The following is a 26928-nucleotide window of genomic DNA, read 5'->3' on the forward strand; positions in this document are numbered from 1 at the left end:
CATGCTTATATTTCTAAGAAATAGTTGTGGCCTCTATTTGATTTTAAGTATGACATGAAAATTAATTTCCAAACTTGAATAAACATCTACATTTAACAGAATCCTTTTACTCCACCCTGCCTCATGTACTCCCTTTCTTAGAAGTCAATAACACCTCTAGGAAACAATAGGTTTAAAAACCAATTACAAGTAAAACATAGAGATAGGTTGGGATATAGGGAGGTATTTATCACATTGAAGCAGTAAACTGTAATAGCTGCTGCTAAAAATAAAATTTTGAGAAGGGGTATTAAATGCAATTAAATGTTTAATCCCTAACAGTTAGGCTTCAGAAATGACTTTTATTAGGAAAGAAAACATTTTCCATCCCAAAAAAGATTTTCTGCGCACTCCACAAAAGATTTCTTCCAACCTTTGGTGTCACCCACAGTTATGACGGGTCAGATTAGCATCTCACCTTGCATATGCAGTTTTCTATACATCTATCTATGCTAAAGATTTTTTTTTAACGATAATAAATGCAAACAGTTTAAAATCACTAAACAGGTTTTGTTTGGACTTAAATTCTTAAGGTTAGCAGACTTACTTCTAAAAAAATTCCATTCCCTTTTTATTATTTTCTTTGTTCCATTATTCTTCCACTTTTGTCACGACACACCAGACCGTTTTGAAGAAAACACCCAAACATTCAGAAGAGCTGCAGAGACAACAGTTTCCTTCTCACATCATCCCCGAATGTCTGGGTGTGCCCAACTCTCAGCTCCAGGGAACACGGGCCTGTTCTTTCTCTCAAAAATTGTTTTAGACTTTTTTCAATTTCATGCAGAAGTCTAGTGATGCTATCCACATGGTGTTAGGATCTATATAAAAACATGTATCTTCAGAAACTAGCGCAAAATCCACATTGAAGAAAAACAACGTAATCTATATAAACACACACGTCGTTTTAACAGTCTCGCCTAACTGAAACACATATTTGCATTTTTATCATAATGGAATATGGAAAAACTGATGTAACAGCTACGGTTATCAACTTACAAAACTGCTGAACCGCTTCCTTAAATTAGTTCTCGAGAGCTCAAACACAGGGGACTTGCAGTCAGCTCCAGCCGAATGTTTCAAAACCAGATATCAGTAGTTTGTGTTAGTGGTTCATAATTTTTTTTTTTTTTGTAACGTAAGATCAGTGTCAAACCTCAAAATATGCAGCCGAGTATGACAGATTAACTGAAACACTGAAAATGGCATTGTTCGGTGTGGTGGCATGGCTAGGAATAGACTGCTTACTACACCCTCCAGGAGCACAAGCAGGCCATACTTCTCTCAACATCTCTGTAATTAAGCCCTGGAAATGACTGCCAAACTCAGGGATCTGAGTCACCTCAGGAAAATAAGATACTAGGATAACTTCAGATACCTTGGGGCGGGGGGCAGGGGGAGGGAATGTAGACAAAGAGGTGGAGTAATTGCAGTTTCTTTAATTTCTTAATTAAAGATACATAGTAGAAAATCTTGGGAAGTTGGGTTTATGCTAAATCACCAGAAAGATCAGAATTGCATCCAGCTCAGAAGACAATTCTTCAAGGAAGGAAAAGCATCCAAGCAGGCTGAATTCCTTCAGTGCTTACCTCAGGGTCTAACATGACTAGAAATTCATGCCCCTGAACCCTAAAATTCCCAAGAAAAGAATCACCCAACAAAAGGTTCTGCCTTAATTAGTTGTTCTGTATAGTTCATCTTCTCAGTAATCTGATTTATTTAGCTTTCATTACCATTAAACCTCATTACCATTAAACCTCAAAACAGCACCTGACTTTCAGCAGGACAGATTTAATTACTTTTTGCATGTATGGATTCTATGCCAAAATGAGCGAACCATATTAGCCACAAATCGCTGGCAACATCTTCACCACGATATGAGATGCTCTAATGTGGACTCAAATCTCGCTGGGGGTGAAAACCTTACTGATAAGGTTGTCCCACCCAGATATACAGGCTGACAAGCCTGTGTCCTGCCTGGCAAAAACAACCAGCCCAATGAAACAATGTATTTGGAATATCATGTTTAAGGCTTGAGAATTCAATACGTTTTGCTCATGCAGGAAGCAAGGAAGTAGTTCCACTCTGTTGTTTAGGCTTTGGTTTTAACAGGAAAGCAAGAATCTCAGCGAAACCATTCCAGGAGCACCTAACACTCAGATATGAGCTTCCAAGTTTTGTCAGTGCAATTGCAGTCTCAACCACCCTAAAACTTTTCCCATATTGCGTGCTTAGCACAGCCAGATACCGCTTAAACTTAAATGCTTTGAAACGCTTTTAAACTTAAATTGCTTAAACTTAAAAGCTGTTGACTACAGGATTTCTGGCTCAGCTTGCAGCTACGATTGTCAGGTCATGACCGTGGCTGTTTCATCCTCTGCTTCTCTACTGGTCTCCCTCCAGCAAAGCTGATGATGTTTTAGGTGATGCAGAAGCTGCTGTCAAACCTTTGCCTGATAGCAATATGCAACAGAAGATGACTGTCGAAGAAGCCAAAATGCAAACTTGCCAAAGCATCCGCCCAACTTGCATCTCTCCTCTCTCAGCTCTGAAGTGTTCATAAAGCCAGACAGATCAATCTGTCTTACAAGCTTTAAAAGGCTTAAATCATCATCAGTAACAAACAGTTTCAGGATATTGGCTCTATCTTGCATCAGTCTGTTAGCTACCAGGTCCAGTATTAAACCCGGAGGGCAGGGAGAAACAACAAAACCCAGGGAACAAACCCACCCTATTACCTCATGCTGCCTAGCATTCCTTCAGACTGTGCGCTCTGTGACCTTCAGCCCAGATTCCAGCTTGGGTGCAGATGTAGCATTGCAGCACTGGTATTCCAGGACACCACCATTTCTCCTGGAAGCGTTACACCCACAAGGAAAGTGGCTTAAGGTCACTGGGCACAGATTACAGGAATTAAAAAAAAAAAAAAAAAAAAAAAAAAAACACCAACCCAAACCAAATACGGGCATTTGCTCGATTTATCTTTCCAGTCATAGAATTCAGCTGCTGGGACTCTTATTCGCTATGGACCTGGAAGCAACAAACCGGCTCCCTGAGTTAACTGAACTGGACAAAGCTCTAGCACCTTTTCTGTACTCAGATTATGAGGACATCTTGATAATTCCAGATAACCCGAAATCTTCAGGTTGAGCTGCAAAACAGACAAATATCTACCTAAATATACATCTTATTCATATATGTATGTACAAACGCATATATGAATATACACTTACAGCACATAGATAGATCTCCCGTACTGAAATTGTGCACAAAATAATTTCAAATATTTGATGTGGTTTTAAGTATTTAAAACATTACATACCCAGTGAAAAATGTGAATGGAAGTACAAAAGATGGATTCTAAGATGAGGTTACAAACCAAAGCCTACCATTTCACGGAGCCAGGTAGCAGAATTAGGGATGCCCTATTTGCCATTTTGTGCAGTACTGTACTTGGTGTTGAAGTACACCCACGTGCCAACAGCACACAGAGAACTAACCTCTACTATTACAGTGCTACCACGATCTTTCAGATCTCAGATAGCAACAAAACACATCCAAAATAAGCGCTGTAGTGTTACGTGCCATCTGAAACTAATAGGAATGACAGGAATTCAGGCTGCTGCTGTTATGGAGAACAACCAAACCACACAGGAGCTGCGTAGATGTAGCTCTGCTTGTATGATGTATGAAAAATAAGCCATCAAAAGCACCGTTAGTTCTTCCTAACTCTGCCAACCTAGGGTACAAGTTAAAATAGAGTACTGTAAAATAGGGGTGAGATAGTGAAGTACATCCACATTTCTATGTACTTCACTAAGGACAGCTTTGGCATCTCTACAGTTAGCATGCAGACAGACATAATAAATATAACCACTAAAGTTACATGGAACTATGATCTAGTATTGTGACACACCATGCAAGTGTCTATACATAGAGCTGCTACAGATCTGATCAACTTCTAGCAGGTCACCTCCAAGGAGGGGCCTTGGTTTAGGACAAATTGCACAACACGCGCAGAGGAATTCCACATTTGCTCCTCAGCTGGTGCCTTCTAGTGCTGGATCGGACGGCTCTGAGGAAATCCATGCCCTGTCTACATACAGTAGGGCAAACTCTGCACTCTCAAGTTCAGAGCCCGTGCTGGGTTGGCTCCCAAGATTACAGCATGGTCTCAGACTGCACAGCGATTACCTGAAGCCATCAGATCCGTTAAGACTCAGAGAAAGAGCAGGAAAATTAAGGTAGTAAAAGGCACTAAATGTAGGCTGTTATTAGGATTAAGGATTAGAACAGATTAAGCAGATTAAAATAGTACACGAGGGGTTACTTAATACCCAGAGGACGAGAAGACAGAAGTTATATGGACTAAAAAGAAATGTGTAGATATATTCAAATCTTGAAGCAGTCAAAGATACGATCAGGTTCATCTACAGCTGTCAATGTGTTTCTGCTCTAAGAACTGAAACCTGTTCCTATATGGCCAATAGTTTAAGACTTAGTTTGACACATCTTTGTAGGAGGCAAAAAGTGCCAAATTGTATTTAGTATTTCTTAAAATTATAAAAAAACAAGAGATTATCATCATGTTTCAAACATACAGTACTCAGAATGAGATTTTAAAATAATCAGTTTACAGGGAAGATCAGCTTCTCTATGAAAGACCTTATAGATAACAATGACTTTAGGTATTCTTAGCAGCAGAGAAATTGTGTGTCATCTCTAAATTTTGCCTCCAGTATTCCCGATGTAGGCGACAAAAGCAGCCCTACTTTCCCCACACCTATCGGAACTTTGTCAAAGGCATAAAAACGCCAAAGTTTGACATTCTTTTCTGTGAGAAGTTTAGCTTTCAAATACAAAATCTTCTACAACATGAGCTGTCTAAAGGGGGTGAGCTTAAGATCCCACCCTCTCCAAACCAATTATTCTTATCGCGTTCCCCAAGTCTGCCATCCTTCCCATCGCACCCTGGTCTTATATCAAGAGGCAAAAAGACTGAAGCTGCGAACACCAGAAAAAGCAGAACTCCCTACAACAACAGTTGTATGCAGCCCTCTTCAGATCAGGTGCATGGCTAAATGATTTTGAGACCTCTTCCTGCACCATTTTTCAGTGACCTGCACATTCTGCCTTGGTAGAGGAGAATGCTGTTTTCCCACATGTACTAGTTCATGTGCTGCATTTGAGCAAAACAAGGCAATGAAAAAGATAAAAATCTAAGACAACTGGCTTTCCAAACAAAAGCAGAAAGCGCTGCTCATTCAGGTGTGAAGAACTGGCAAGTATCAAAAAGAAGGTTCTTATTACCTACATAGATGAAAAAGCTAAAAACCTCTGCAGAGACAGAAAACTAGCAGAGGGGATGGTAGGAAGTGAAGGGAGGCTACATTCCGAGCTGTATCTAAGGTTCCTTCTTAAGATCTTGGGCAGGCCAAAGGCATTTAGGTCCAAAACTGTGACCTTATACATAAACTTAGGAGTTGTCTATGATCCTTAAGCATTTCACAAACTGATGCAAAGTTTCACCCAAAAGCCCTAACAGTGCTCCTCTGTGTACAGTCAGGAAAGCAAGTGTCTTTACAGGCACCAGTAGTCACAACAAAACCCAACCAAAATTCAGAAAACAGGTGATATTTCACTGTCATCCAAGCATTTCAATCCAGTTGGTCTTCCAGGAGCACAGTCAGCCCAGCACAACAGAGCCTCAGGACCCTCAAGAGTACAACTTTTAAAAGTTGCCTTTTTGTTTTGTTTTGTTTAGAACAATAACAGCCTACTGATGAAATATTTGTTCAGGAAGTAAAAGTCCAAGGTTCAGTTCTCTCCTCAGCTTGTAATGAGCTTTAAAGTCTTATTTAATCACCCAGAAGAGGTATGTAAACACTAAGAAACCAACTCTGTTGATACAGCACCCTCATTTCTTCCTGGCAATGCTGTGTCAGTGCTCTTACCCTTTAACTTGTTCCTGTTTAAAAGATTTCAGAGCGCTCTCATCATAACTTCGGGGCCTGAAGTATCTCTAGACCAGTATCTATAGAGAAACTGATTATGCTGCATGGAAAAGATAAGTTGCACTGCCTTAGTGGTAATACATTTTGTTGTTCTCATAAAAGAATAGACCCAAAGAATAATCTCTCATGTTGTTAAGGACAGCAAAGAAATGTGGCCTAGATATTCTTAGAGTTTTTTTCATTTGGCAACAGTCACATTGTTGATTTGAAATCCAGGTCATTTAAAATCAAAAGTTCAAAGTGCAGATACTGCACCTGCAAACACAGGGTTTTCTGTCAGCACTTTAAGTTGTTTCAAAGTCTCTGTTTAAAGAAAATTCCTTCCTGTTGTCCTATATCAAAGTTAAACAGGAAAGGATCAAAAATGGTTTTGGTGTTGTCTGTCACCAGTTAGCATGGTGCTTGTGTATCTCCGGGTAAGCTGGGCACAGGCACAGGTTCTGAATTCTCTATGTTATCCTTGTTAATAAACTTCTGCTGCAAAAATCCAGGTGATACACAGGGCGGACCATCCCAGAAACAGTCATGAAATGTACACGGAAAGATAGGGAAGAAAATTTTATTTCTAGCTCCCTAGGCCCAAGTCCTCAGGCATACAGCTTCCATTTGCCTTAGTGGGAGATCAGGCATTTAACGCTTGCTGCTGCATTTAGTACACCTCCGGGCTCTCAGCCTCATCCTTTTAGGTGTATTAGCTATTGCCACAATACAGGAAAATTTTAAAGACCAATTTTATTGTTACATTATGATTTTCCTTGCATTCTGTGACTTAATTGCTCATAATTTTTTTAAACAAGGTTTACTGCTACCATACTAGGTACAGATAAGATCTCCTGCTTAATAGGCTCGATACATTGCCACAGGTCCCTCAGCCATGTGAATTTATTGCATTGATAATCAAAGGTATTATTGTTTTCAGATTCTCGTCCATTATTTTACATTTGTCATTGATACACTGGAACAAGCAAGAAAACGCTTCTATAAAATGCAGCATTGCCACTGCATTTATCACCTAACTAGTCGCCTGCTGCTTCCAGGAACTTGCTTGGATGATGGCTACTCAAAATAACGTTTCACCATTGAAAGTTTAAATTAACAGTCCAGACTCAATATATCGGATCAAGAGAATCTCTCCTCTGTGTTAGGATAAAGTTTGTTGCATGCTTCTCTTTGGTGTAGCCAGAGCAACAGAAAAAGCTAACTTGTTGAATTTTAGCTTGAGAACAAGATGTTCCTGTGTCCTCTTCAAATACTGTTGGCAAATATACAGACTAGCAAAAGTAGCCCTTTAGCCATCTGCCACATACCCATCTCCCAGCCAAACACTTGCAAACATTTCTTGACTAAAATAAAGGTTTCTGTCGATTTTTTCCACGGCATTACCTGAAAATGGCCTGAAATTGAAATACTAAGTACCGATGGCCTCAGATTGTAGCCGAACCTGTTCAAGTAACAAATCACTATAAGAATCTAAAAGCATAAGCCCAATTCTGCGCTCTCTGCATAAAAGCCATATGCTTCCAGGCGTGCGTTTATGTATGCTTCCACCGTAAAAAGTATGGTTGAAGATCACCCTGAAGTTAAATACTGTTACAGCTGCTAAAGCAGACCACTCTTATTCCTGTTTTACACAGTTTTGAGAAATAAAACCCTGAGGAGTTCTGAAAGTTGGCTCTGACTTTGCTTATGCCAACCCGATAATCTTGCACTTCACAATTGGAGAGGTGCTGAGGTCTTGCACTTCCTAGAGCACTGATGCTTCACCTATCTATCGGCTGTTTTGCATCTAATTTCTGGACAAGCAGATGTCAGACATCAGCATCTTTTCATCTTCAAGTACAGGACGCCCACATTTGGTGCATCCTTAAACGAAGATACACAAGGATTTGTATTTATGCAGCAGCTTTGAGCCAAGAAATTCAAAGTTATTCCAGAAGTAACAGAATAGCTTTATCCAAATAACTCGGCTGAATTTTACTTTCAAATTACTCTTTTTAAAAAATGCTCTATTAGAATACTCCTCTCCCTCCTGGAGCTATTTAAGCTTTATGCTGCCCAGGCACTGCAGCCTTGCATTTTTGCAGCTGAATGTTCTCTCAACAGCATAAAATTAATATTGCTAAGACAACACAGTGGCACGCAAAAGTTCCAGAACAGTATGCCTGCCTTTTCCGTTTATACCAGGAACTGCAAAGTGATGTGCAGTCCTTTGGGAATAAGAGTAACACTATAAAATGTGTGGAAGCGAGGGGGAATTAGAGCTCTTTTGGAGTCCGTGACTAAAACTCGGGCAGACCTCAGCAGGGCTAGGATCCTACCCACGGTTAGACAGCAAAACCCCACGGGCTGGAGGGAGAGAAGGGGAGGCAGCACATAAGGAGCAAAACTTTGTGAGAGGTTGGGCAGCTGGAGCCCAGGCTTCCCCAGAGGAGGAGGAGGAGGAGGAGGGTGTTCTGCAAGCCTTAGGAAGGGGTGGCAGGAGGTAAGTACCTTGTAACTGAGCTGAGAGAGACTCTTGGTGCTGCTGGTACTTGAGCGCCGTGGCCTCAGCCTTCCTCAGCTGGCCCTGCAGCTCGTAGTAGAGCATCGCCCCGTAGAGGAAGCCGAACACCACAGTCAGGAGCAGGAGGGTTTGGAAAATCCGCTTCTGTTTTCGGGAGCACATCCCGTTGCCCATGTCCCCGGCGGGGTCCCGAGGGCCCCCTGCCCCTCACGGCTTAGCGGCGGGCGGCTGGAGGCGGCGGACGACGAGGCGGCGACATCGGAGGCCCCGGGCCCGCGCCGGGAGGAGGAGAAGGAGGAGGAGGAGGAGGAGGAGGAGGAGGAGGGAGGGACGGAGGGAGAGGGAGGGAGGGACGGACGGAGGGGCCGGCCGAGCGCCTCAGCCCCTGGGCACCGCCGCCACGGTCCGGGCGGCTTCTCCCTGCGAGCGGGCCCTGCGGCTCGGAGCGGAGCCGGCGGGACTCTGCGCGGCGCCGGGCGGGCGCCCCGGCCGCATGCTGCGGGCCGGGGGGAGGCTGCCCGCCGCTGCCCGGCCCTCGGCGGCGGGAGGAGGCTGCCCGCCGCTGCCCGACCCTCGGCGGCGGGAGGCCCCCGGCTGACGGCCCCGGCCCCCTGGGGTCCCCGCGGCAGGGGCGAGCAGCGGCGTGCGGCCTGCGGGAGAGGGGCTGCGGGCAGCGGGGGCGGCTCCCTGCTCGCCTTCAGCCCGGCCCCGCCGCGGGGACCCGCCCGGCCGGTGGCTCCGCCGCCGCTGCCACCTGAGAGGGACAAAGGCAAACTTCCCCCGGCCACCGCACTTACGTGTCAGCCCCGCTCCGCCGCCGCTCCCCGCCGCGGGATCCCCGAAGGAAGTCCCGCTCCGGGCGCGGCCTCATTGGGCCCAACCGCGGCGTCTCTCCCCTCCCTTCGGGGCGGCAGCGCCTGAGCGCATTGGGTGCCCGCCGCGTCCGTCCGGCCCGCCGGGGGCTCCGCTTCCCGCCGCCCGCCCCTCTCCTCACGCCCGGCCCGGGGCGGCGGGAGCCTCCTGCCTGAGGGGGCAGCGGGGCGGTGTGGCACCGGGTGGGACGAGGCGTGTGGCAGCCGCCTGGCACAGCCGCGATGGCAGGGGGTGACAGGGGGCAGGGACGGGGCGGGCAGGGGACAGGGTCGGGGGGGACAGGGGACAAGGCCAAGGGGTGACAGGACAGGGTCAGGGGGTGACAGGGGACGGGGGGACAGGGGACAAGGCCAAGGAGTGACAGGGGACAGGGACGGGGGACAGGGGACAGGGTCAGGGGGTGACAGGTGACAAGGCCACGGGGTGACAAGGGACAGGGCCAAGGGGTGACAGGACAGGCACAGGGGACAAGGCCCGGGGGTGGCAGGGGACAGGGCCGAGGGGGAAAAGGGGACAAGGCCAGGGGGTGATGGCACAGCGACAGGGGGTGACAAGGGACAGGGATGGGGGTGACAAGGGACAAGGCCCGGTTGGTGGGCAGCTGCAGCCAGACCAGGCCTGAGGGGGGCCATCAGGATGCCCAGCTCCTGAGGGCTGAGGTGTGTCCTACTAATACAGCAAAGCCCCAGAGATCCTGCTTTTATAACCAAGCACCTGATCAACCTACACTCTTCACCAGGTTAATTTATTTTTTCACAGGTCGGTGACCGTGCTCTGTTTCGGGGTGGCAGCCGCACCCGAGCAGTGCTGTCCATCATGGCCTCGCCTGCCCTTTGCCCTTTCCTGCTCCAAGAGCCACGCTCAGGGCGCTGGTGAATCCTAGTTCAAGCACAGAGTATGCCTGTGCTAACGCTGTGCTCCCAAATGCCACCGTCATGCATAAAAAGGTGAGACAGGTCTTACGGCGTTTATGCTTAATCAGTGTAATTTCAGAATTAGTATAACTAGAGTTCTCTTTACTAGGGTATTTTATTACAGGAAAAAAAAACCCCAACCAACAGCCAAGACTCAGGCTAAACTAGAAGTCATAATAAGCAAAAAAATCAAAGACATACTCCAAAGTTATTTTTCCTAAATACGTCCAACTTGTTCATCTGTGTTTTCACAGGCATTATTCTGGCCTTAAAAGAAAAACTACATCAAAGAGGCTTAAAATTTTGTTATTCAAATAGTCTACATATACAAGCAATTAATCGCAGTCAGTACCACAAGCTGGTATGACTGCTAACAAAATGTATTTCCAATTTGTATTTGTTGTCTTTTAAGTTAACGGAATGCCTTGCTTTCTGTTTGAGGACCAGAGTGTTCAAAATTATGAGTTAGACACCCAGGAAGAAATTGTAATTACTCTGAAATAGTGATACTTTAATTTAAAAAAAAAATCATATTCTTTTCCCTTGCCTTTAAGAAGTTCATGAAGTTCTTGAAGTTACATAGAAAAGCTTTTGTTCAACACCATGAGGGTCTCAAATTGACTTACCTTCATGCAGGTTTACAGTAGCCATGTCTTTCCTAGAGCAGTCCCAGTAGGTTTCTTAGTATCACCCAAACTCCCGCTCCCCTTCCTCTCCCAGACTCCTTCAGAGATGTCCTGTGCATTTTGCACTACCAGGCTCCTCGGGCCGAGCTCAGTTAAGTAGAATGAGACTTTGAAGTCACTGAAGGTGATTTATCCTTCAGTATTGCAGCTATTCAGATTATTTAACTTCTGTTTCCACTTGTTGCTTACGTAACTTTCATGAACCAGTCTACGCCTTTAGTTTTGATCACTTTGCACTGGCGAGCAATTGGCTAACTGGCAACTTCATCTGAATATGGTAGTTGCTTCGGGTTATCATTATGATGAATAGACATCATAAATTTAAGAGGGCACAGAACTGACATCATCATTGAATACCTATTCCAAATACATTTAATTGATTATGTTGTAAGTGTACTTTATCTGCTTGTAAAAATTGGCAATATCATTAACAAATGCTGAGAAAAAAGCGAATGAGTATCTCCTTTTGCTTAATCAAATATTACTTATATTCAATAATAGCTAGTGATACATCTCCTTCAGCTCATGTAAATCGTGATTCTTCATGAGCAAACCAATTAGAGTTAAAATTAGGAATTTATTGGGAGCAAGGGATTATTATGTGAAGCTATTAGGCAAATTTGAATTGGAAATCCTAAAATAGAAAGGTTTGGACCCAAAACAGACTGTAATATATTAAAAAGTATTAAATTAGTTGCTAGGAGAGTGATGTTACTTTGACTAATCACTGAATAAGTTACTGATATAATCAGAAAAGATGGGCCATAAGTGCTTTCTGAGCCATGTCATACCATGGGAAGCATGCTCGGAGCCTGCGGCAGGGAATTCATGGGCTGGCATTTATACACACCTATTTATCATCTTTAGCTTAATTTCCTAAGCAAATGAGGCTTGTGCAATCAAACCGTCTGTCAGTTTGTGCCTTGTAAGTACAAGCAGTTGGCCAACGCATTGACCAATTTCAAACAAATTTAATCGGGTTGTAGAAATGTTGAGCAAAATGGAGTTCCTGTAAGTTTGGAGAAATTAAAGGAGAGATATATAAGGTATAACCTCATAAGCTCCCTAAGAGAAGGAAGGGCTACACGTTCTCAGACTCAGTTGGATAACAGAGAACCTGTTAAGGGGAGGGATGTTAGAAATACCCCATTTCTTTGGGACACGGGTTCTCACCATCGACCACAATATGTGGGAAGCCAGTCCTCATTAAGTCTGGACATGACAGAACTACATAGCTTTTTGTTTCCTTTGTTTTCCTCCTCTTAATGTAATTCTCTTGTATTTTCTTTCATTTTTTTTCACTGTCAGTTTTACTAAGCCTGATTCCCTGATTGTTTTGTAGCTAGGGATACCAGTTTTTAATAAAATTTATCACTGAACAGCTTCTGAGTTTTTCCAGAATGATCCAGTAAACAGAGCAGTTAAATAGATCAGGCAACAGGTCTTTTATTTTTTTTTTTTAATCCTACCAATCAATGGATCAGGGATCCGAAGTGATGGAAATGTACAGTGAAGGTTGTCCCATACAAGTCACAGCCCATTCATTTGGTTGCCAGAAGCTAAGGAATGTACTGGCAAGGCATATGTTATTACCTCTCCAGCTACAAAATACATTCCAACTGCAGATGTTTAGGCAAGAATGACCTTTCTGTCCAGCGACTGAAGCTTACTAATGCGTACAAAGATTGTTTTAACACTCGGTGTCATTTATTAGTGGTCAGGAACTGAAGGAATAGAAAAGTTGGTCTTGAAGAGGTGAATGCTCCCTGGGAAAACTGAATTTATCCTTGCCTGAGGTCATGGTTTGTGACATTAGGGGAAGTCAGGCTTTTTATAGCTGACCTATCAGTTGCGTCTCCCTGAGTGTCCAGCTGAAGTAATCAGTTGAACTCTGTTTGCTGGTGTCCTAATTTGAGGTGAGGACAAGGAGGGCTGTGTTTTAACATAGAAAGTTCTACGCTACTTAATATTCTGAAAAATAAAAAACAGGCATAAGGTGTCCCAAGCTGGACACTCAAAGTTAACGCAGCTTGGATATTTGTTTTCTGGTGCCCCGGTTCTGGCTGTAGAACAGTAGATGATGGCTGCCTTCCACCTCATGGATGCATATAAAGATACACTTTTCTGAATGACTCAGCATTCATGGTAGGACTGGTAGGAAAATTCTGTGTAGGTACATAGAATACTTTAAACATCATTCCATACTGAGATGCAAAAATGTGGTTACTAGTGGAGATGAGCAAGGAGGCTATGGTCTGACTTTGAATATCTCTGTTAGGATGAGAGGAAATGGCCTCAATTTGCTTCAGGGGAGGTTTAGTTTGGATATTAGGAAAAATGTCTTCACTGACAGAGTGGTCAGGCCCTGGCACAGGCTGCCCAGAGAGGTGGGGGAGTCACCATCCCTGGAGGGGTTCAAAAAACGTGTAGACGTGGCACTTGGGGACGTGGTTTAGGAGGCCTGGGGGTGTTGGGTTGATGGTTGGACTTGATGATCCTAGAGGTCTTTTCCAACCTTAATGATTCTGTGATTCTATGATTTTGTTTCTGGTGCTTCCTGGCTTAAACAGTCGTGTCATTTTACTGACTCCAAAACATTATCCTTTTTAAATCATTAATGCAGGCAAGCAGATGCATTAAAAAGTACAGTTCTTTTAATAGTATGAGGAAGTAATGGAACTATGTATGCCCGGAACTACAAATTCACTCTACGTGTGACACAGATGGGGCGCACTTGGAATTGCCATATATGACTTTACATCATTGCCATACAGTCACCACAGATGAACTTCAAGGGCCAGTACTCCAGTGTATCCTGTGTCGGAGCTATTAGTTGCCTCTCAAGGCAGAACAGCTCCTAAGAAACACTGGAATTTGACTGCAGCCTTTGCTGCAATCCCCAGAAAAAAAGTCCTCATAGCGTTACATGCTCCATAGTTCTTAACGTGACAGCTACCATACAAACAGGTAGTAAACACTTAAAACCAGTACTAGGATCCCAAATCATTTAAATACCGTGTTAAAAAATGAATTAACTTTAAACAATGGTCAGATGATCCACCTTATAAGAAACTTTCATTTGGAAGCCTCTGTGTTCCTCAGGGCTCATGTTTTACAAAAACCAGAAGAATAAAAATGTTTGAGTGCTAGTGATAATATGAATACTCGTACAATTAAGGGGCTGGCTCTTAGAGCCCTTAGGCACTCACCTAACAGCATGTTATTTGCGTAGAACAGAAGTGCTCGAAGACAGGGATCTGTGTGTATTTTGCTTCTGTGTGTTTTGTTTATACTACAGATCAATCTGAACCACTAAGTGAAATGCAAATGACAGTAATGCTCAGCCTGCCCCGTGCAGGTGGATGTGTTTTGTAGTATGAGCAACTACATGTAAAAGACGCGGGGCTGTGCCCCCAGTGAGGAGGGAAAAGGGAAAAAATCCAACTCCTGGAGGAGCACCGTGCAAATATAAAGAGACCACTTCAGACACAGGAGCCTGGTGTTTTTTCTGCGCAGCAGAGTGTTGGGGAATCCTGTGTCCTAGCTGAAATATTCTCAGAGGGAAGTGGGTTTCCTCATTTTGCCATTTCAAAAGATAGCAGTTGCATTCCGTATTTTATGAGTTAGAGGAAAATGTTGAACTTGGGAGCGCTGACTGCAGACGTTTTTTCGGATACATAGAATAATCCCCAGTGATTACATTTTCCTGGTGCATTTCCCATTGGGCTGTCCAGACTGGAGGCCATGGCAGATGGAGAAGTAAATAGGTCAGTGAATTTTGAATTGTTCCATCCCCAGCTTTTTCCAGTCTTGTCGGACTTGTCTATTTTTTCACAGTCTTTTTGTTTTCCAGCACCTGAATAAAAGCCAGGGTCTGATATCCTACAGCTGTAAAACTGTCTGGCCCTCCAGGAAAGAGAAATTTCATCTCCACAATTGTTTCCATTATCATTGCACTGTAAGATAAGGCAGTGACTGATGAGCTAGTGTACATTTCATTGATACTTACATCTGTGATATCTCTGTGATTTTTAGGGATCTGAAGTAGAGTCTTTTAAGCAGAATCTGGAAAGAACCATTTACTTTGTAAAGTTAATTCGAGGAGAGAAAACAAGCACTCAGGAATTTATGTATAAAATCTGAAGAAATGTAGATAAAGAACTTAAACGAGATTCAAATGAACTCAGGAATTTAACAGCCATACTGACAATCATTTTTGTCTTCATGGGGCTGCCATCTCCATTAGTGATATTATCATGGCTTGCCAGACTCAAACAGAAACTGTTTTTCCAGTTACAGGGTTATCCCTGGATTGTAATTTTATTTTAATTTTAGTTATTTACTTCTAGCTTTTATGCTGCTCTTAGACACCAGGAAAATGCGTGCAACCTTCTCTCACAAAGCATGACTATCTGTCCTAATTGTTAGTCTTGGAAGTGCTTTACTGTTACATTACAAAATAAAATTAGTTCCAGTCCAAGGAACTTTACAGATTTATTTGGGAACATAGAAGAGTAGAGAGGAGTGGAGAAAACAGCTGAATTGGAGAAAGACCTGTCAGAAAAATCATAAGCTCTTCTGAAAGATTTGCAACATTTTGTGTTTCAGGTGTCACTGTTGAACTTGGTAGGAGTGGTTGCATTTAAATACATACGTACTTGTTTGCAGTGCCTAGGCCTCAATTTGTAAAAGGCTATCTGGGAAGTCACTGAGCTCTTGCTAAAGAAAAGCAGTCCTTAATTTAAGTGAAAACCCTATCATTCGTTGTGTTTCAGAAAATCCTGCGATTTCCCCAATTTTTTTCCCTAGTCTTTAGGACTTCATTTTGGGGGTGTGGGGTGTGGTTTGGTTGTTTTTTTGGTTAGCGTTTACTTTTTGTGCAAGTATTTGTCTTACCGGTAGCTCAAATACCTTGACAAATTTGAGTGGAATTCTTCTTTACCATGTGAGCTGCTGTAGGATTAACGTGGTCCTGGTGTTCCCATGGCTCAATGCACATGACTGGACACCTTAACAGATGTGATGATCCCTGTCCCCAGGTCTGCAAAGCTTTTCTCCATTTCACTGACACAAGTACAGCTCTTACGCTGTTTTAAATCTTTCTTCTTTGTGCACTGTGATTATTTTATGACTGAGATACCCAAAATTGCTTCAGTCCTATTGGTGAGGAATTACTCCTGACTACTTCCTGTTGAGAGAATTACTATTTTTTGTTTGCTACCAAAACCTCATTGAGCCACGTTTTGCCTGATTCAGTTTCTGTTTGAGTTCCCTCAAAAGGTTTTGTGTAGGACTCTCTCCCCCTCCTCCCATTTACTAGGAGATAAATGACTGCTTGCAGCTCTCAGTCACTGCCACATCAGTTTTCTTCACAGCTTTCCCTGTTTGTCCAGCTCGTCAGTCTGTCTGGGATAACGGGTGTTCTTGCAGAGATTAGGTTTATTATGCATGCACGTGTAAGCGAATAAAGAACCACTACGGACTTGTTGTATGAAGACGGTCCTGAAAGAAGTAATTAATGGCTATACCAGTAAGGTTCTTGAACTAGCTGTAGAAATGACATTGGAAATCCGTCTTTTTGTCTGTGAAAAAGCATAGCTTGTCTTTTGGCTTGGATCCGTGCAGCACTGTAAGGACAGGAAAAAAGATCCCAGGAGCTGTTTGTTTTTTGCTGTTATTAAAACCGATGAGCTCAGTGTTTGGAAATGCTGCAGAGAGAGAGAGAAGACCTGGAGCAATGCAAAGGAAATTCATATGCAGGGTGGGGAGGAGAATGTCAGATAGTCGGTGCCATCTAGTGGGAGTTCTCCAGAAGACTGCGTAGAACCAGGCTGCTGCTTTACACCCTCAAGAAGTCTCACAGAGGTCAGGCCATGAAATAAAGCAATCATTGATGAGGGTATGGGTGCTCAGCAGCATCAATAAGCGAGGCAGGGAGTGTGTGAGATGAAGGCAACAGCTGGTGGACCATGTGTGGGTGAAAAAGTAAAGTTAATTAAATTGCTGATACAGCTCTGTTACAAGGGGACTCGTGTCTTTTAGAGTTAGCTAACAAATAAACCCCTAACACCACTGCTCAGTTAGTGCAGAAGAGCTCTTTGCCAGTGATACCACACAAACTAACAGGAGGATTGCTCTGAAAGGTTTGGGAGAGATATGAAACAGTGTGCACATGCGTGATTTATTAATCATACCTGAACTGTAAGTGCTGTGAGGCAGTGGAGCTCATAAAGTTTTACGGGCATTTACACAGCACATTTACACTGTGAATAAAGAAGTGCTATGGCTGCTATTAAGAAACTTGATATGGAATACTGCATAATAAATAATGAGCCTTGAGAGTAAAACCTACTCGTCTATGTTATCAGACATTCTTGTGTCCTGGCCATGACGATGAATAGTCTCTAAGAGGCATGACGTCCAGCTCAGCGCAAGACTTTTTTGTTTGATTTTTTTAAAAAATTTATTTGGTTTGCTTAGGAAATGATGCTGTAGTCAGCCAAGGGTGTCGTGTTTGTGTGTTGTTCGATTTAAAGCCTTACAATTCATTTGCTGATTCAAGCAGACTTAGCAGAAGGCAGCAATCTCAGATATTGCACTCCTGAAAGTTTCATGCGAATTGGTGGCTGGAGAGAGGAGAGCGAGCCATAAGGGAAAGGCTGAAATGTGGCATCAGCTAGCGTCTAGTAACATGGCAAAATACTTTATAAATATTGGAAGCACAGGAAAAGCTACCATGACTTTTCATAGTAAACTACAAAACACAAGATTTTCAAAGATCAGCTTCTGTTGGAACTATTTGTTTATGCAAAAATAACAAAACTGGTAGTAAACCAGGACTGTGAACAGGATTAAGGTATTAAGCAGCATCGGTGGTTTTACTCCTGATCACACTCCCTGAAGTGGAATGACGTTGCTAGAGCAGTCATTGCCACACCCCACCACGCTGCCTGGTACTACGGCACCGTTTAATGCTACAAAACTTCTTAGCTGTAATATATTTGTACCCTGGCAGAAACCCCAAAATAGTGTTTTTCTTACCTGGATTTCTCTTGCCATTTCATAGTAGAATATCCTAATATCCTGTGAGCATATTCTTGCTATTTTCCACTCATTCTACTTTAAATGTAAGATAACCTTGTCCCCAGGTGGGGGTTCAGAACTACAGTATGTGACTGCCAGCAGACTGAGGAACTGATGGTCCCTCAGGAAGGTGCCCTGTGATTTAAAAGTGGGTAACAATTCACATAGTGCTTAGGAAGAACATGTAGGAATGGGCCGAGCTCCCTGTCTCTATGCCGCCCCTGGGACTCCTTTGCCTCTCTCATCTCCAGGCTCGAAGGGGCTCCCGCTTCCTCCCCACCTATTCAGCCCTTGATGTGAAAAGAGGAGGGTTTGATTCATGGGGCAGTTCGCCTTGCGTCTGTTGGAATCAAAGTTGTATTTACCACAAGTCAGGCCAATTCTTGAGGAGTAGATGGGGAGGGAGAAGAGATACCAGCAACCCAGTGACCCCGATCACTGGTGACAGTCCACGTGTTTCAGCAAATATCCCAAATCCCCACAGCATCAGGTACGCTTGGGAACCTGATTCTCTGTTGTTTCTCTTTGGATATTTTGTGCTTTTTGGAGTCTTACTTATGCTGACCTGCAAGAGGGCTGGGACATGAGATTTTGTAAGACTAGTTGTACAAGCATGCTAATTCTATCATGTTGTTTATTATCTACTCTTCAAAAGGAATCTCCTGTTCAAACAGCCCCGCAGAAGTTCCTGTATTTAAAAATAACATCCGTAAAGAGCTTGCGTTCTTCTTTTGGCTTTTCTTCTTACATTACATGATTCAAGAAAAATCCTGAACATAGAGGGGGGAAGTGACACAGACATTTTGCTCATGATGAGAGCACTAAGCAAATGGAAAACAGAAAACAGAAATTTGGCAGAGGCAGTAAGGAAGACTAAAGTACCTCTGGAGTAGAGCTGTGTTATTCCAAGGGCTAAAATAACTAAAACAATTTGAAATCAAAACACATTGTTGGATATTTTAGCATTCAAATACCAGCATTGAGGAGAATGAATTTGCCAAATTTTGGTAAAATAATATTTTATTATGGTGAGCTGTCTACAGTGACTCAGGTAAACTTCCTGGTTGCTTAAAATTAACTTGTTTTATCTATAAAGTGCCTCAAAGAATGGAGACAGCTGCTGCCAGAAAGCAACATGGCATTTGAGTTCTTATAGTAACTGTAGAACAAACCTGCTGCTGGGAAGCTGAGGTTTTTCTCCCGTTTCAGATAGCAGAAATGTCCAAATCCAAAGATTACAGTTAGGTAAAAGAAGACCTGATCTCCTACCCTTAAAAATAGTGATTAAAAGTGCAATTCCTAAGCAAATCAAGCATGCATATGTATTTACTTCAGGTCCTCGCTTCTCAGAAGAGGAGCATACAATGTAATGCCTATTATGTCTATGAAACAAAGACTTGAAATCCTGCAGACAGTTTTCTGGGCGACATACTGGTTCTATTAAAGTCAACACCTGATTATTGAATATAGTATACTCAAGATTTCACTTTTACTTTCATTTGTCTTCACAATTCAATATGCGATTACTTTGTTTTGACTTGACTTATAACCTAATGCATGACTAATGCTGATACGCAGGATAAAACTTCCTGTTAGAGTAAATCCCAAGGCACTCTAGTGATTTTATTGTCAATTTGGATTCACACCAATGTTACAGTGGAGAATTTTTTCATCTTTATTTCCACAGTGAAAGTAAGAGGCCCCAGCTGAAATATCTCAGCCAGGCTGCATTTTGGAGCAGTTTAGGTCCAGAGCCAGACCTGTATTCTGCAGTCTGAATCTTTTTCTAATTAAAATACACTTGATCTACTGTTACAGGGTCAAAGAGCTTTTGAGGTCAGACTCTCACTTTTTCACTTTCGCAAGGTATCTAGAGGAAAGAAGGTTGTCTCTGTTTTGGGACACACAGATGAAGTTTAGTTAATAGATTACAGTAACCATAGACTAGATCGCACCATAAGTTTCATACTCCACTTCGATTTGTTCTTCTTAAAAACCTGAAATTTTTACTGCATTTATCACAATGGTATTTGGAGACATCTTAGGTTTCAAAATGGGCTTACTGAACTTTCTGAATATGTGGGGTTTTTTCTCAGGTACACTATATTTTAGGGCTCTGTTCATGTGTTTCAGTGCAAATTTTGACGCTAGTTCAAGAAGTACGTTTTATATGATTTTTCTGAAGACGTGAAGCCTCAGGGTCAGTCAGGATTACCCATCCTCTTTGGACACATCACTTATATCCAAATATGCCCATATTTCTCTATAAATATCAAAGGACATGGCCTTGTCTGAAACAAAGTGAATTTTTAAAAATGGAAAATAAATTTCCATTCTTTGAGTGGGAATTATGATATCTAGGATATTTTGCTTCAAAACAGGTTCCTTTCCCGATGTGAAGGGAACAGCTAAAACCCTGACTTTAGCTTCACGCTGCTAGCAAAGTACTTTCTACAATTCACTTAAAAACCACACAGATATGTCACGTTAGCTCATTTGTGTGTGACGCAACACGCAGCCGAAACCTTCAAGTTTTGCAGAGGCTGGATGACTCTCGATAATCTCACTTGGGGAAAACATTTGTCCCAGAAGAGCAGAATTTAGTTTAAACTTGATATTTGGCATATTAACTGCCTTCTCAGGCAAGCTGGTGCTCCCACAAGGTTCCTGCCTGGTGAATACCATCCTATAAACTTCATGGGATGGTAGAGTGCTCTGGGAGACCTGCACCTGCATGTGTGGGAGCTACAGCATCCACCAGGTTGTTGCGCTGGGTGCTGTCGGGGGACCAAAGCGCAGCTGGGCACACAGACACACCTTGCTGCAGAGAGAGACTAGGCTGCCCTAAACACGCCTCCGACTCTGGCTTCTTAGTTTAGATCCTCAGAGAAAACCTAGAAGAAGTTGCTTCACAAGCTAACTCGGAACACGAACATTTCCTGGTTCTAATAGACAAGTTGCTTTTATGGCCGTTACAGGTTTTCTCACTCTGCGCCATGTATTAAGTTCTCATTGCCCCAAAAGTACCTCTCTCTCCCCTTCTGCTGCCACAGGGTCAGAGGAGCTTGTCTCTTGCATTGCGTTCGCCTAACCTTAACATCCCTTCTTTCCCGAAGTGCCAGCGCCCTCTTTCTCACAGTAATCGATTAACACAGTTCAGTAAACTCCTTCCGTGGTGTAGGCAGCGGAAAAGTGTTGGTGCTTCTGATTTAGCACATGAAGAAAATGGAAGACATGCAAGAAAAGGAGCTCAGTTAATGAGACGCAGCAAAGAAGCAAGCACATAGATATCATTTCCCTTCTAAAAGGCACACGTAGAGTATCCTCTGATGATAAACCTGTAAGTGGCACATGCCCAATATTTTTAGTTAGTACAGGATTTCTTCCGGCAATAATAAACAATAGTCAAGGTGCCAAAGCTGCCACCGCTAGTTACAACTTCTCTGTGCAAGTATGTAAAAACTGCAGAGTGTGTTCCAGCTGGTTGGTGCTTACCCAGGTATTCTGCCAAGGCTGCGAAGCCACAAGCTAATGATAATAGTTGGGGTGGGTTTTTTTTCATTTACAAAGGAAATTGTGTAATTAAGCATATGTATAGCAGTCCTATATAACAGGAAACTTCACCCAAGAGATCTGGTTGTAGGTCTTGAAATCACTGGAAATCTTTTTAGTACTGCATGGGCCCCAAACCCTCTATTTATGAAACAGGTCCAGAACATGCATCCAAGCTTTCTATCCTGTTTCCGTGCCACGGTGCTTTGTTGGGACACAGTTTAAATTCCTTTGAACTCAAATTCTCCTTGACTACAAGAAACATTGACTGGGATCCTGCCTTTAAAAACAGCAAAGTAAATGAGCCTCTACTCTCAGTCACAAATAGTCAGGCCTTTGTTATCTGAGCTGCTTTTAACATAAAATCTCCTACGTGAAAAAAGAACACCCTATTTGTCAAAGCTTTTTTCTGAGTTGGAGGGATAAGGCTTGTCAGAGTCCTCAGCAAGGCAGTGTACAGACAGAACTGACCTGAGAGATGGCAGATGGAGGTAACAGTCATCTTTAATCAGGGGAAGGGAGGATTCAACCATGGCTTCTGCACACAAGGTTAATATCCTACCCGCTCAACTTCTGACTGGTTTGGATTTGATGTTGAAAAGTCTTGATGTCATCCCAAGCCAGATGGGGATCATACTGTAAATCTCCAGTTTAGGGAAAGTTTCTCACATCAAATATTAAGCTGCTTTTACTGAAACAACCAAATTAGGAATGTGCTTCTGCCAATTTAAGTTCTTTTCCTTTACACCTAAAGATTGAGAGTGGAAAAAATGGGGTTTTAATGTACTTTGGTTATATTGCTTCTCTGCCTAATATCTTATAAATACCTTCTGTTTTGAAGTTTATGCAGACTTTACTTTGAGGCCATATTGACCCCTGAGATCAGGACCCTGATGTTGAACCGAAATTGGATAAGGGATTGCAAAATACAGGGTATGACCACTTCATTTTGGATGTGCTAAATGTGCCGTAAAAGGAGCTTTAAACTAGTGTATCTCCACCACTAGGGCCCATTTGGTAAAGGCCAATAATGCTGATACAAGCGAAGAGGATGATGGGGGAGACAAAAGAAGAGGCAAACAGGCAAACTGATGATACCCAGCTCATTAGTAAGCTTTTTAAAAGGAGGAAAATACACTATCCTTATTCCAAGTGCCCTGGTATGTCTTACTTCCTATACTCTTAAAACGCAGCTGCCTCTGGACAAAGACCACCTCTGTTACGGTGTATTATATGTTTCTGATGCACGTTCATCAGCAAGAGCTTATCCGAGCTTTTTCAGGAATGTCTGTTTAGATTGAGAGGTGCATGAGAGGTTGTAGTGAGGTGGGTGTGGGTCTCTTCTCCGAGGTCACTAGTGATAGGACGAGAGGAAATGGCCTCAAGCTGTGTCAGGGCAGGTTTAGGTTGGATATTAGGGAAAATGTCTTCACTGCAAGAGTGGTCAGGCCCTGGCACAGGCTGCCCAGAGAGGTGGGGGAGTCACCAGCCCTGGGGGTGTTCAAACAACATGTAGACATGACACTTCAGGGCATGGTTTAGGAGGCCTGGGGGTGTTGGGTTGGACTTGATGATCCTAGAGGTCTTTTCCAACCTTAATGATTCTATGATTCTGTGATTCTATGACCTGGAACTTCATTTTTTCATGACAATAAGCACTACAAAAGTAAATGACTCAAGTGTATTTGGGGTGGTATTTTCAGAAACAAGTCCAACAAATCCTTCTTGGGTTCTTAGTAACCTCTTAGATGCTGAATAATAACTGCTTTGAAGTGAGTACATAATCCTTTTTTGGGGGTTTCAATTAAATATGACTTAATGTTCCAAGACATGGAAGCCCATGTACGCAAATCAACTGCACCAATTGTTTTGTGCTGATGAGAAATTGTTTTCCTTTTTAATGAGACAAGTAACACTGTCTAAAATACAGTCATGTTATACATTAAAAAGGAGCAGTATATTTGTTAGCCAATTTTAACACCTTGTAATGAGAATATATAGTGACAGAAGTATTTCTTACAAGTAGAGCCTAGTTTTGATCCACTGAGATGTTCTGGCTCTGAGCACAGCACAGTTCTGCTTTCTGTAGGTATGTGCGCTGTCATGATGGGTTGGTTGCTCTTAAAACTGCTCAGGCGCGGTTCCAATGTTCACTTTTACATTGCGTTTGTCCATCACAGCATACAATGGCATCGACATTTGAACTTCCCAGCATAAGTGGAGCATCCCTGGACACTACAAAAGAAACTACTCTGATGCATCTGGCGCTTCCCTCTGACACAAGGTTTTTGCCAGTAATTCTGTTTGCTGCCATTCAGGCATCCGAGCTGGGAACCAGTTTGAGATGTGCCCTTCCTCTCCTTTCTTCAATGATCTTTAACTATGACTTCTTTAAGTTTTTGTTCTGTTTACCCTCTGTGATTCCTCAACAGCAACAGCATGTGTTCTGCTTTGGGTTACTGCTCTAAGGAATATAATCCTAAGGGTCAAGCTGAATTCTGAAAACATTGTTTTATGTAGCTGTTCAGACAGTGACGCTTCGAACCTTCACTCTGCCCCAGGGACCTTGTATATGGTTCCTGTGGGCTACAGAAGACACAGGTGTCCTTCTCTCCTTCCGTCACAAAATCCAGCTCAGAGAGAAGATGGAAAGGTTGGACCAGCTGACCTTTCCAGGTGCCCTCCACACCGGGCCAGCCTGCGCTGCATTCGGTGCCCGGGCTGCAGCTGATGCTGTGGGTGATGATGCTGTGGGGGGTGATGCTGCGGGGGGTGATGCTGCAAGTGATGCAGCAGGTAATGCTGGTGCGGGTGATGGTACGGGTGATGATGGTGTGGGTGACGCTGTGGGTGATGATGGTGCGGGTGATGGTGCTGCAGGTGATGGTGCTGCGGGTGATGCTGTGGGTGATGGTGCTGTGGGTGATGCTGCTGGTGATGATGGTGCGGGTGGTGATGCTGCAGGTGATGCTGCAGGTGATGGTGCAGGCGATGCTGGTGCGGGTGATGGTACGGGTGATGATGGTGTGGGTGACGCTGTGGGTGATGATGGTGCGGGTGATGGTGCTGTGGGTGATGGTGCTGCGGGTGATGCTGCTGGTGATGATGGTGCGGGTGGTGATGCTGCAGGTGATGGTGCAGGCGATGCTGGTGCGGGTGATGGTACGGGTGATGATGGTGTGGGTGACGCTGTGGGTGATGATGGTGCGGGCGATGGTGCTGCGGGTGATGGTGCTGCGGGTGATGCTGTGGGTGATGGTGCTGTGGGTGATGCTGCTGGTGATGATGCTGCGGGTGATGATGCTGCGGGTGATGATACGGGTGATGTTGCCGGTGATGATGCTGCGGGTGGTGATTCTGCGAGTGATGCTGTGGGTGATGGTGCGGGTGACGATGGTGCTGGTGATGATGCTGCGGGTGATGCTGCGGGCTCCCAGCGGCTGCCCGGCAGGTGGCACCACCCTACTGATGCTGACAGCCACGGCCCCGCTTCCCTGCGCCTCCCTTGCGACGGGGGAGTGAGAGCCACGTCTGACTCGGAGAGCGAGTGGCAGAACGGGAGGAGGCGTCATTTGGCTTCATCTTTGTCTTCCTTTTGTCCGACTTGAATTTTCAAGCTTCTTGGAAAAAAAAATCCTGGGTACAGAGTTCCCTAAGGCAGCGTGTTTCTTTCATGGGGATACATGACAGTGCTGGGTCCTGAAAAAGCCTCCCGGTCTGAAGGGTCTTTGTGAGAGGATCTTTCAACTCACCCACCCTTCATATTCCAGGACACCTTTGTGGAATGCCAGTTCCTGTCATCAATCCATCCCTGGCTTCCTCGCTCTCTCACGTGCCGCAGGTTTCTTACAGAGCTAGGGCTGAGCAGGTTCTGCTCACTAGGGGCTTGTATCCGCCCTGTAGGACAGCTGCTTGGTATCGCTGGTTTTCTGTTCCGCTCTCCTCACACCTACTGCGCCGTGCAGTCCCAGGTGTATGGGGGACATTTTCAGCTCTTGGAAAAGAATGTGCAAGATGCTGTGGTGTGTTATTGCTTTTTTTCTGCACTACTCTGGTCCGTTTCTAACAGCCTCGGTAAAAATTCAAGTTTAAAAAGTACATCTAGTTTCTACTGGCTTGAGCCGGCTTGTGGGTTTGGAGAGGAATTAATCCGTGTCCTGTTACCAAGGTGTACTGTCTTCAGAGTGTGACCATTTGGTACACCCGTAAATAAAACAGCAGTTTTGTTTGTTACGATCTTTTCATTCTCTGCATTGGGCAGGTTCTGGCATTTTACACAGGTAGTTTGAAGAAGTCAGCTGCTTGGAACAACAACCTTTCATCCTCCATAAAGTAGTAAATACTGTAAATATCGACACGCTTCCACTTCACTTGAGAGTAGGCTCTGTCCAAGAAAAATAAAAGCTAGTTGGGGCTACTTGTCTGCATGTGTCTCAGTTTTATTTCAGAGCCAAAATAGAATGATGAATAGGAAAAAGGAAAAAAAATCCTTCCCCAACTGGTGGAGATTTCATCACAGAGTTCAAAGATGTTCACCGTGTCACTAAATAAGAAACTGTAACTGTATGTTAATGTTTACCTCAACTTTCCATCAGCTGATACACTTTCATGTGTTAGTTACATGCTCTTTACTATCTCCAAAAAAAAAAATAGAGAGCATTATACTGTACTATGCTTGTGCCTCGGGCACTGGCATGGGCCTGGCGATAACTGTCCTACCCCTGCTTCTGCTTGACTTTGGACACGTTACACGTGGCCTTTTCTTCTCTGTGAATTAGGGGTGGCCATTTGCTTCTTCCCATGTGTTGTTTATTTATACTAATCTCTCACTGTATGTTTTTTCACAACTGATTTTGCTCCGGTGGATATCCCTAGATGTTAATATAATGGAGAAAACATTTGACTGCTATGATTCTTTTTTAATTTTTTTCTTTTTATCTATAAATTGCTGATAGCATTCAGGAAAACTTTTCCAGAACTTTAAGGCAGCCTCTGCCAGAGGTTTTTAAAGGGTTTTGAGATCTGCAGGATGAACATGCTAAAGAAGTGCCAAGTCAGATGATAATAGCCTGTGTTTGTTAGCTTTATACAAGAGTTTCAGTGGAAACAAGTCATAAAGTGCTTGTACCCAGCTGAGGGAAACTGGGGGCTTACAAAACTTACTAATTCCCTTCTTCCCCTCACCCCAGCTCTTCGTCCCGCGTTTCACTGACCTACTGTTCTCAGTGTACTGGTGAGTTGCTTATTTTCAGTGCAAACTTGAT

General features: G+C 43.6%; 1 protein-coding gene and 1 long non-coding RNA gene across 4 annotated transcripts in view; one reads left to right on the top strand and one right to left on the bottom strand.

The window, feature by feature from the left end:
* The window catches only part of GOLIM4 (golgi integral membrane protein 4), a 34602-nt gene extending 25173 nt beyond the window's left edge, over positions 1–9429 (bottom strand). For both annotated transcript variants that reach the window (XM_064457941.1, XM_009514939.2), the window contains exon 1: positions 8544–9429. In XM_064457941.1, the coding sequence (XP_064314011.1) occupies positions 8544–8730 (187 nt within the window). In that variant the 5' untranslated portion in view covers positions 8731–9429. The remainder of the gene's footprint in view (positions 1–8543) is intronic.
* A 32-nt stretch (positions 9430–9461) lies between these two features.
* LOC135314407 (uncharacterized) lies at positions 9462–18015 on the top strand. Of its 2 annotated transcripts, XR_010373913.1 has the most exons (4): positions 9462–9611; positions 10189–10376; positions 14328–14796; positions 14883–18015. It is a non-coding gene; the product is annotated as an uncharacterized LOC135314407 (long non-coding RNA). The 2 variants fall into 2 exon arrangements; XR_010373912.1 differs by having other exon boundaries at positions 10189–14796.
* The last annotated feature ends 8913 nt before the right edge of the window (positions 18016–26928 follow it).

The sequence above is a fragment of the Phalacrocorax carbo genome, chromosome 7 (assembly GCF_963921805.1).
Source record: "Phalacrocorax carbo chromosome 7, bPhaCar2.1, whole genome shotgun sequence".
Lineage (NCBI taxonomy): Eukaryota > Metazoa > Chordata > Aves > Suliformes > Phalacrocoracidae > Phalacrocorax > Phalacrocorax carbo.